Source organism: Engystomops pustulosus, chromosome 7, assembly GCF_040894005.1.
Source record: "Engystomops pustulosus chromosome 7, aEngPut4.maternal, whole genome shotgun sequence".
Classification (NCBI taxonomy): domain Eukaryota; kingdom Metazoa; phylum Chordata; class Amphibia; order Anura; family Leptodactylidae; genus Engystomops; species Engystomops pustulosus.
The window spans coordinates 84,302,672-84,314,276 of NC_092417.1; the positions used below are offsets into that span (position 1 = coordinate 84,302,672).

The 11,605-nt window shown below is 39.4% G+C and overlaps 1 protein-coding gene across 2 annotated transcripts in view; it reads left to right on the plus strand.

Moving 5' to 3' along the window:
• The window catches only part of LOC140070528 (puratrophin-1-like), a 68,449-nt gene that overhangs the window by 35,031 nt on the left and 21,813 nt on the right, over positions 1–11,605 (plus strand). For both annotated transcript variants that reach the window (XM_072117148.1, XM_072117150.1), the window contains exons 4-10: positions 2,745–2,924; positions 3,657–3,780; positions 4,320–4,413; positions 4,901–4,987; positions 7,865–7,981; positions 8,075–8,173; positions 11,174–11,322. In XM_072117148.1, the coding sequence (XP_071973249.1) occupies positions 2,745–2,924; positions 3,657–3,780; positions 4,320–4,413; positions 4,901–4,987; positions 7,865–7,981; positions 8,075–8,173; positions 11,174–11,322 (850 nt within the window). The remainder of the gene's footprint in view (positions 1–2,744; positions 2,925–3,656; positions 3,781–4,319; positions 4,414–4,900; positions 4,988–7,864; positions 7,982–8,074; positions 8,174–11,173; positions 11,323–11,605) is intronic.

An 11,605-nucleotide genomic window follows, 5' to 3' on the forward strand; every position in this document is an offset into this window, starting at 1 on the left:
GCGCTGCCGTGTGCCCGCCGTACTACGGTGCGGCGGGCTCACGGCAGTGTGAATTTAGCCTAAATCTGATCTGTAATACAGATCTGTATACAGATCACTGATAACAATGATCCAATGGGCTGTTACCTTTGGATCACATTATCTGTGATCTATATACAGTGTTATGTACAAGATTTCTGTACAAGGTTCTGTAGGTTTGTTCTTAAGTTGAATTTGTATGTAAGTCGGAACTTTATATTTTATGATTGTAACTCCAGGCAAAAAATTTTTTGGTCTCTTTGAAGAAGGATTGTCATAAGAACCAGCAATAACATAAAAAGCTTAATTGCAGACACCTTTGATAACTGTCATATCTGTTTATTGAAGCCTAAGGTTAAAGTACAGTACATCCAGAGCTCTGTTTGTAACTAGGGGTTGTCTGTAAGTCGGGTGTTCTTAAGTAGGGGACCACCTGTATAAGAAAAGCAGGGTAAGTGTGCCCCTGTAAAAAAAAAAAATATATATATATATATATATATTATATAATTAAAAAACAACAAAAAAAAAATCAATTAAAAGAAGGTTTAAAAAATTTAAATTAACCCTTTGATTGCCGGTAGTAGCATTAAGTAGACTTAAATCTATCTATCTAAATATTTGTTCTGATCGTCCCTGATTGACGCTGACATAATCTAGGAGCGACGATTAGTTCCCATGACAGTCTCAGGTCTTTGTAAGACCCGAGGCTGTATGGCATTTGCAGATTTGTTACCTTGTGCCAGTGGCACATTGTAATGATTCATATGTAAAAATGCCATATACAGAAATACAGTAATATTGCAGTATATGGTAGGAACAATCAGAGCATCTAGGGTTAAAGTACCCTAGAGGGTCTAAACAAATAGTTTAACTTTTTTTTACATTTTTTTTTTACTAACTAAAACTAAAAAAAAAACTTAAAAATTAAAATCACCTCCCTTTCCCTAGAACTGATATAAAATGTAATAAACAGTAAAAATCACAAACATGTAATGTATCACCATGTCCCAAAATGGCCAACCTATCAAAATATAAAAACCTTGATTCATGACAGTGAACCCCATAATGGAAAATAGCGCAGAAACATCAAATTTTACACCATTTTACATCAAATAAAAAATGTTATAAAAATATATCAAAAGGTTGCACAGTCCTCAAAATGGTAGCAATGAAAACATCAGCCCATCTTGCAAAAAATGCCAGTACATAGCATGGAATAATAAATAACACAGCTGAGAATGAAAATTTGTTACACAAGCCCTCACACAGCTCTGTACACGGAAAAATTAAAAAGTTATAGATTTTTGAATGTGGAGAGAGAAAAATAAATGAAAAAAATGCTGCAACTCGAAGGGGTTAGAACTATATATACGACTAGGAGTTATACATTTGTATTATTGAAAATGCTGCTGCTCCTTGGCTAAAAATGCACCTTAAAAACAGCGAAAGGCGTATTATAACCCTTCTGGCAAAATGTTAGTGTGGCAAAAGGCTTAGGGTGCAGTCCCATGGGGAGTTTACATTGCGTTTAGAAGCATAATGCAAATGTTTGGGAGTGGGGCTCAGCCTGACCGCATATGTCTTTTTCATTGAAATGCATGTGATTGGTAACAAGTGAACAGTATTTTGCGAGGAGAGTTTTCATTTTTTTTTATGACCGTTTATTATATGATTTGTAAAGGTTGTCCTGGTAATGTTAATTTAAAAATGTATAATTTATTTTGTGTATTATACATTTTTATTAAAAGGGGTTCTCTAGTGACATACAAGTTATCCTGTGGATAGGGGCTAACTTGCTGATCGTGGGGGTCTCAGTGATGGGATCCCCTCGGAGCACGAGAACAGGGGTCCATTGTACCCCCGTTGTAGCCTGAGATGAAGAGAGCAGCCGATCACGTATGCGCTGGCTTCTCTCTCCATCTCTAAGGTGTTGACAGATGATTACAGAATTGCAGAGTTATTTTACACCTCCTGTCCTGGTTGGCTCCAGACTGTTGTTGTCTATTGCCTTGGGGCTGCTGTAAAGCATATCACTACATGCTGTTAACAGAGCAGAGAAGAAGTTCAGGCAAGATGGCAGAACTCATTATCATGAATAGTTGCAAAGAATGTAAAAATGTCCAATCTCAATATAATACTCGAGTATAAGCCGAGTTTTTAAGCACCAAAAATGTACTGAAAAAACAAACTCAAATGGAAAAGGAGACATCATCGGAAAGGTGAGTATTGACTTTATTTTTGACGTTCTCTGCATTACTGGGGGCTATCTGCCTGGCTATATACGGGGGTGGGGGCTGGCTGGCAAAATACCGGGGGGCTGGTGGGCTGGCTATAAATAGGGGCATGGGCTGGCTATATATTGGGGCAGTGGCTGGATAGCTATAAACTGGGGGCATGGGCTGGGACCAATGCATTTCCCATCCTAGGCTTATATTGGAGTCAATAGGTTTTCCCAGTTTTTTGTGCTAAAATTAGAGGCGTAGGCTTATATTAGGCTCGGCTTATACCCAAGTATATTCTGTAGTCAAAAGTGAAAATGTTTTGTTACCTACTTTTACTAAGAAAAAAAAGAAAATCACTGATTCCTTTTCAGTGCAGCTCTGGTATTCTATTTTCATGCATATTTATATGTAATATGTAGAAAGTTGCTTATTTCCTTCATATAATTTATATTTTAGCAAGTGACTTTTGGGAGTGTAACTTACTCAAACTCCTCTGTTTTACAGGAAACATCAATGATCAAGAGAAGACAGGAGAAATAGCCCCTGAGAAGGACCTGTCACCTTTATGGTCACAGGGCTTGAGCTCTCCATCTGTCAGTAGGAAAAGCGAGGATCATACCCATCCCTTGCGGGTCAAGGATGTTAACGTGGAGGTGCTGATGAGTGGTGTGGTCTATCTCCCTGGTGAGCTGGTATTATGTACTGTCATCAGGGCTGTCTATACATCCACTTCTATAGGCACATTACTGAACATGCCCGCCATTAAAGGCCCTTTTATGTGCCACAATCATGAAGTGCTCATTTATAAGCAATTACAATGCTTTTTAGTCACTTCTAACAAAGTATATAAAGTAAAACCATTATCTGTAACCAACATATAGCATACCCCAGTACTAAGGACTTAGTACTGGGGCCCCAATTCCTGTACACTTTGACCTATTTGTGCCTCATTTCAGTATACTGTTATACACAACTCCCCTATTTCTTTAGACTTAGAACTTGTGCACAAACTCTTGTATTCCTATGAAATACGTGCCTTCTCTCCTATTCCCCTCTCAGCCCCACCATTAAACCCCATTCCTTTACTACTATACACTTTATCAGTCTGGCCAGGGATGAAACAAAAAACATTCCTGCTCCTGAAGATGCTCCCCTGTAACTGGGGGCTCTAGGCACAGATCCTTAAGTTCATAATGGCAAATACAACCCTGGTTATTATAGATCAGATGGGAACATAGTTCAGCTGCTGTAAATTTACCTGCTTGATTTAAAGCCAGTCAGACATGGCACATAGCTGCTCTAAGGGCATTTCATATTTTACTTGTGACAATTGTAGTCTGTTCATGGTCAATATGACTCCAGATCTCCATCTATTCTCTGTGGAAAGATAGAAACCTTCCGTTTTTCTTTGTTAAGGAACAAGAGACAGGAATGGACGCGGTCTGGTGATAATCAATACACGCGACACGTGCTGGTTAAACCCACACTGCAACGCCTCTGAACTGGGACGCCTCTTGTTGTACTTCTATAGCACTGTACGGTAAGAACATGCCCTTCTGTATGGATTTTATATACTACCCCCCGATTGACATAATAGTATACATAGGTGTATACAATGGAATGTAAGCTTGTTGTATATGGATAAAGGTTCATCATCTTTTCCATCTTTTCAATAAACATTTATTCAATTCCCTCCCAATTTCAGATCAGAGTATGTCATAAAGAATACTGTGGTTCAAGACTGCATGACATTTTGCAACACATTTATGTTAGAAAAGGAGTATTCTGTATTTATTTTTTTATTGATTACTTATCCATAGGAAAGGTGGTTAATATTAAATTTGCAGGGATCTGACCACTGGCACCCCTGAGGCTCAGATATTTGAAGTGGATGAAATGGTTTGGTGATCAAACATCATTTGTACAATGTCACTTTTGTATGACGTTTAATACTTTTGTGCTACAAACAGTTAATGATACATTTAGTGGCTAAATGTATTATTACTTTTGTGTAGTAATACACTGTATTAGTATATTTTTGTGTCACATCGTTTACCTAATGATCCATTCTTCTCCTAGGAGAGATTGCAGAGCTCTGGGACTGACGCTGCTGGTGGATGCGCGTAGGTGCTCTCCCGTTCCACCTCTATTTAAAGCCATTCAAATAGTCCAGGTAGTTGACAATACATTTTATTAGTTGTTTCTATCAAGCACCTATCTTTAATTGAAGGGGACGTTGGATTGCAGTTTAAAAATCAAGTAACTATTGGCACCTGTCACATATTGAAGACAACATACACCTAGGAAGGTTTTGACAATCTTTTGCATCATTTTGACATAATTTCCTTTTTATTCAGTAGCTTTGTTCATTTCTATTTGAATCTATATAGAGAAAATATTGTGGTATCAGATCAGGGGGAGACCCTGTACAGCTAAAGACAGCTTTATTAAGATCATCAAATGACTGTCAGACACAAACATTGACCCAATCTGTATGATCCCTGTATAGAATCCACCTGATACCCACATCTCTACTTGTTACTCAGTGGACAGTGCTTCCCATTTGCTGTTCATTGTCGATGTTTATTTATATTAAAAAGATGGTTACACACATCTTATTAGAGCTGAAATAATAAATATGTCAAATTGCTCTGTTGCAGGCTGCTATTCCTAATTGTATCCATGGAGTATTGCTTCTGACGGAGAAAGATCTCGTCCTGTGCTCGGAGAGACCACATGGAGTCCAGGTAAGCACCATTGGTGGCACCATGGAATCCAAGTTGTAGGTTATGGGATCTGGTTTATAGCAAATTTACACTTGGTAAAAATCTTGGTAATCAGGCAGCAGGGGGGAAAAAATCCCCTTGCAGGATTCTGTCTGATAGTCTTACACCAAAATGCACAGGCATTTGTTCAAAGTTTGGGACGCCATGATGTTGACATCATGCTGAACTAGAGGGAAGCTTTTTTTCCAATCCACTAAAACTTTTTGTTCAAATTCTCCAAATTTATTTTAGTTGGGGACTTAGGAGGCCCTGAACTTCCTGGATTGTTATTAAAAGAGAACCTGTCAAAAGGTTTTACCACTCTAAACTCTTAGCACCCTCAGGTAGGGTATAAAATGTCCTGTCTAGAATTCCCTCTTTTATGAAGATCTCCCCCAAAGTCAGGCAGACATTACTCTTCTCACCTCAGTTTCATGAGAAGAGTCACATTTAGTGGTTTCAGGGATAGTGTCATTTACAAATCCCATATTTTCTGTTCTGTAGTGCCTAGAAACATACTTTTTGTGTCATTTTAAAGATAAGGATCTCACCTTTCAGACGGCATCAGGTTTATGCCTGTGAGTGAAAGAACCAGAGATACAGACAGCTAAAGGCATAGTTAGAAATGTAAGCAGTAGATAACGATTCTGTTTTGCCTATTATTTGATTATCTGTATGTCCAGTTCTGTAGCTCACAGAACCATAAGGATGTTTCTGTGTATTGTAGAACAGAAGATAGAGGCTTCTGAGGTGATACTAAACCTACAAATACCAAAGTTGACTCATCTCATATAAAAATAAGATGAGAAGAGTCATATTTTTCGTACTTTGGGGGAGATTTGTTTGATCTGTAAACAGGTGAGGTTTCACATAATACAGGGAATTTGGAAAGGCCATTACATACCCTACTTGAGGGGACTAGTAGTTTAGTGTGGTAAAACCTGGTTACAGTAGGTCCGCAGGGTTCTGGGAAGGAGCTGGCTCATGGGGGCGGGGGTGTTGTAAGGAATGTATATGCGATAATGATGCGTTAAAATGCAGGAAAGAAATATTGCATTGGAAAATCTTGTAATACTTGGAATACTTTATTGGAATTGTATATTTGCAGCAATGCAAGTGTTTACTGCCTGCGGCAGCTATTGTTTTTGTTTGATTGTAATTTGGGGATGAATGGGAGGGGAAAAACCTCAATAAAAATATCTGATTTAAAAAATTTTTAAAAAACAACCTGGTTACAGGTTTCATTTCAATACTCAGATGTGTAGCTGGAATATCCTACATGTTATGCACAATCTGTAGACCCTTTGTCTGCTTACATTCAAGATTGTAGCCTATTTCTGGTAAATATAGTAATGAGCAGCACCAGTCGTATAAATGACAAATATGTTATTACCAGTATTGTTTATTTGGGCTTTCCCTAATTGTCCTGAAATCCAATCTTCCTATAAGTAATGTCTGCTTAATTGTGACAAAGCATATGGGTGTCCTCTATAAAGTGTGCTGCTTACGCCTGTCTGTGTCCCTAGAGTCTGCATAGGGGTTAAGATTACCATAACTTTGAGGTTGACCTCTTCCTTGTGTCCTGCTTCCACAAAAGCAGAATGAAGAGTCCTTGACAGGCTTCTGCTTCCACACTGCTAATTTAAACGTATCCTGTTCTTGGCTCATTAGGGCAAAATAACAGGGAACAATATTGGGCAGTGACCTATGACCCCTGATGAGTAAAGCTGTAGATACAATGCTTATATTTTAAGGCACAACTGCTGTATGATTAAATAGTAAGTTATAAATATTCTGTATGTGACCAGCATGTGGGACTGGTTACATCATACAGGACTCATTACAGTCATTAAAAAAGAAAGCCCCTCCTCCTTAAATTCATTGCATGTATCAGGACATAAAAATAATAATTGAAGAAAAGTTGTCCTTAGTAGGTCTTGAAATTAGTTGTTAATGAACAAACACAACAAATTCCAACTTTCTATTATTTATTTACCAAAATCAATGATGAAGGGGCATTTAGGGATTTTGTGCAAATAAGTTCTAGATTTTCATGCATTTTGCTGATTGAAGTGTCAGATTGTTAGAAATTCACAATAATGACATCCAGGACTTTATTAACAAGATTACTGCCTCTAAACCCATTTGTGTCCACTGGGGTGGGGGGTGGGGTCAAAGCAGCTTGGTCCTCTTTGATTTATGGTCTACATCATAATCTCCAGAATGCAGATTCTCTTTATAACAGCTCTTAGTATGTTTCCCATCCTTACTGCACACGCTTCAGCCGATCACAACCCACTCATTTCTAGATTCAAGATACCTCTAAGGAATCATGGGCGAGCAGGGAACCGTAGGTGGAAGAATGAAGTTTCTGTGGAGGCCACAGGTTGGCCTCACCGATTGAGAGCAGGACTGAGTCATTACTCCAGTACGATTAGGGGTCTGTACTCCACTCCCTATGCAGTGATTCCACACCCACAGAATGTATACTATACTGTTTTAAGAGCCAATATTGAAAGATCCACGACCTGTTATTTAGGTGACTGATGCTGATGAGATATCTATCGCACTAGTAGACTGTGAAGACTGACTTTACACTTTGTATTAGTTGGCTCTGTTCATGTCTGTGTTCTTAATTTGGCACAATTTATTGTAAGACAATAGCCACTTTCTCTTAATTCACAACCATTTACTGGTAAGCCACGCTACTTTTCAAATACATTGCAAAACTGTTGAAATATCAAAAACTTATACATGGTCAGGTAGTACATTATTACAAGGTGTGATGAAAAGTGCTGTTATTTGTAAATGTTTTGTGTTTGAATAATGTTTTATATAATCCAAATATTTTTTACACAGTTTGATGTTCTGACTTCAGCAAAGTCTTTGCACAAACACATCGATGTTTCACAGCTGCCACCTACATTTAATGGAACATTTCCATACTGTCACCACGACTGGCTAACATTCCGCATGGTGAGTTCCGTACTGGTTGCAGATGGAATATGCTCACCATCAGGATTGTGCAATTGGTAAAGAAGGTTGATTTTTTTTTTTTTATTCCTATAGAAGTTGGAGAACTTAAAAGACAGCTGCCAAGATGCCTACATCTTTCTGCGCAATGCTATTCAGAACATGTGTGTCAGCTCTCTGCCTGACACGACTGAGGTGAGCAATCTATGATTCTCTGAATGGGTAATATAATTAAGTGGTAAAACACAAGGCCATGTTCTATTTTACAGACCTAATCCATCATGATTACAGTTTGGCACTGCAGGCGGTCCCCGACTTAAGAAGACCTGACTTACAGACGCCCCCCCAGTTATAAACGGACCCCTCTGCCCGCTGTAATCTCTGGTGAAGCTCTTTGGATGCTTTACTTTAGTGTGAGGCTGTAATTATCAGCTGTAAGGTGTCCGTAATTCTAACGTGCTGGAGAGGCGGTGACGTCACCGATCTCCCCGGCACACGCGCGTCTGCGCAACTTAGCACGGGGAAACAGGCCGTGCTAAGTTGCGCAGGCGCGCGTGTGCCGGAGAGCACGGTGACGTCACCGCCTCTCCAGCACGTTAGAATCCGGCACGGGCATGGTGCGCCGTGCCCAAGTGCGGTGCGCCGAGTTATAAATTAATATAACTTATAAAACGGCGATAGGGGCTTTGTTCCCCTAACAAAAATATGATCTGGCACCAGCTCACCCTGAGCTGGTGCCATGTATATGTGTCTAAACCTACCACTTTTAAGTGGTAGGTTTCCTTTAAGAACACCTGACTTACAGACGACCTCTAATTACAAACGGACCTCTGGTAATTGGTAACTTACTGTACTTTAGACTTAGGCTACAATAAACAGCTATAACAATTATTAAAGGTGTCTGCAATTGAGTTTGTTAATCCTGGTTCTGATGACAAACCAACATTTTTAAAATCCAATTGTCACAGAGACCAAAATAAATTTTTCTGGAGTTACAATTATAAAATATACAATTCTGACTTGCATACAAATTCAACTTTAGAACAAACCTATAGAGTCTATCTTGTACATAACCGGGGACTGCCTATACCAGTGGTGGCGAACCTACGGCACTGGTGCCAGAGGCGGCACTCGGAGCCCTCTCTGTGGGCCCCCAGGCCATCACCCCAGCACACCAGACAGGACTCAAAGAATCTTCCTAGAGAATCTTCCTACAATGATAGACGAATTTGCCCTCCTCCTTTCAACTGTGTTGGTGTCTTTAGGAGGCTGAACGATTGAAAGTTGTCAAAGAACAAAGAAAAATAAATTACTGCTTAAATTGCTGCACTGGCACTTTGCAATAAATAAGTGGCTTTTGGTTGAAGTTTGGGCACTCAGGCTCTAAAAGGTTCGCCATCACTGGCTTATACGTTGTATTTGACCTTCTATCCTCACTATATGCTGTATTTTACTAAGTACTAGCAGCCAGTGCACACCTCACAGCTATGGCTTTGCTACAATGTACTGCGCTGATAGATTGTAGCAATATCATGTTGCTGCTGCTTTTGGTAGTTTACAAAAGATTTTCTAGTCTTAAAGGGAAATTGTCACCTCAAACATCGATTCTAAGCCTCGCACAATACCTTACAGACCGATGTAGAGACATCCCAATGTGTCTTAACCAGTTTTTGTACATTTTCTATATTCTCTAAAAATGACTTTCATCAACTTGCATTGATAACTGTATGCAGTCAACAAGGCGGGATAGCTCTCAGCTCCGGACATTTCCTCCCCCGCCTCCTCTCTGCCGTGTATCCCACTAAAACCACCCCTCAGACCTGCCCGCAGGTTTGTAATCTAAGAGCATGCGCAGTGCATGGAAGTCTTGAAAGTAAATTGAATAAAAGTTGTTTTTAGCGAACATCGGAAACATCCAAAAACCGGTTAAGAAACATTGGAATGCCTCTACACTGGTCTGTAAGGTATTGTGCGAGGCATAGTATCGATGTTTGAGGTGACAGGTTCCCTTTAACACAGTATTACTAGGGAAGATTTATTTATTACCACAATCAAGGCTGACCTACAGCTGCAAGAGAAACAGAATTACATCCATTACCAAGAAATCACAATTTTTATTTTCCTTTATTTTCCCAGCAGAATGCTATGTGTTAGTACTGCCAAATATATTTAGTTAGAAAATACAAAACGGTAATAGACTTATCTTAAAACTTAACTTTTAAAAAGTAGATCGTGAAAAATTTTAAATATGTAGTAATCCCCAATTATGAGTGATGAGAACACCAACCAGCAAGAAAAATGACTTGGGAGCTCATGCCATGGCATTATTAAACCATATAAACCTTTTCCCAAATTTTTCAACAAATGCTTACTTGTATGTGGTCACGTACCTGTATATCATGAGATGTGGAGGCATCTGCTGAGTGCATTAGTGAGGTTTGCAGTCTTCAGGTGTAATTAGATAAGTATTGACCTTAATCCAAACCATTACATACAGGAGAGCAGGATACAGAATGAATGGGGAAAGAATGGGAATGTAGACAGGAAGAAACAGGGAATAGGGGGGCACTCTTGGTGGTCCAGAGTGCAGTATACACTATAAAGCCCTATAACAAAAAGGGGATAGGAATGCCCTGTTCCACCCTAAAGACCTCAACACTGGACTGCAACCCTAAGCAGCTGCCATCCCATCTGGAACCTCACCCTAAAATGGGCCCACTGACCCAATGCAGAGGGAGAGGGGGGATCTGAGAATTGGTCTTGTTGAAGCAAATACAGATATAAGATATAAAATATCAGATGTAACCTCTATCTGAAATTAAAGGGAACAACCCCAAGCAGATGAAGATAGTAGGTGACAGTAAAAAAGCAAGCAGGTTTTAGGTTTCAGGGTTTTTGACTGGATATATGACACTGAAACCCATATATCTATATCTTATATCTGTATTTGCTTCAACAAGACCATGGCAGGAGCTCCTAAGTCATTTTTCTTGCTGGTTGGTGTTCTCATCGCTCATAATTGGAGCTGACCAAATATTTTAAATTTCTCACAATCTACTTTTTAAAAGTTAAGTTTTAAGATAAGTCTATCACCGTTTTGTATTTTCTATATAATGTGCTGACCCGGTGGTCTAGATAAGGAGTATAGCAGAAAGCCAAGTACATGTCATGTATTTTTTTATTGTAATATGTCAGGAGGCTAGTCTTCAGCTGATGCGTTTTGGGAACTTGATGAAGGCAGTGCTGGAGGACACAAGATTAGTGACACTTCAGACAGAAGGAGGCGCTGTGCTGGCCAGACTAAGGAAGGAGGAGTCATGTGTAACTCTTACAGAGGATTACAGGTACCGTAACACGTGATAGGATTGTGCTAACATGATGATATGCTACTACCTAAGGCTTTATTATGCCAAAGTTTCATCATACAAGGGTTATGCATAATTTACATGTAACTGGAGATATTGTATGTGGGGATGGAAGTGTTAAAGCTACATTGTGAACAGCACTACTGCTGATAATGGAGGTGTTTGTTGGAGGAAGCCGGGGCTGGGATTATCTATCAGTAAGGTCCTGGCCTGCCTTTGTTTTTTTCCAGCTGCTTTGGATCACTGCGCCTTGTCTGGAATT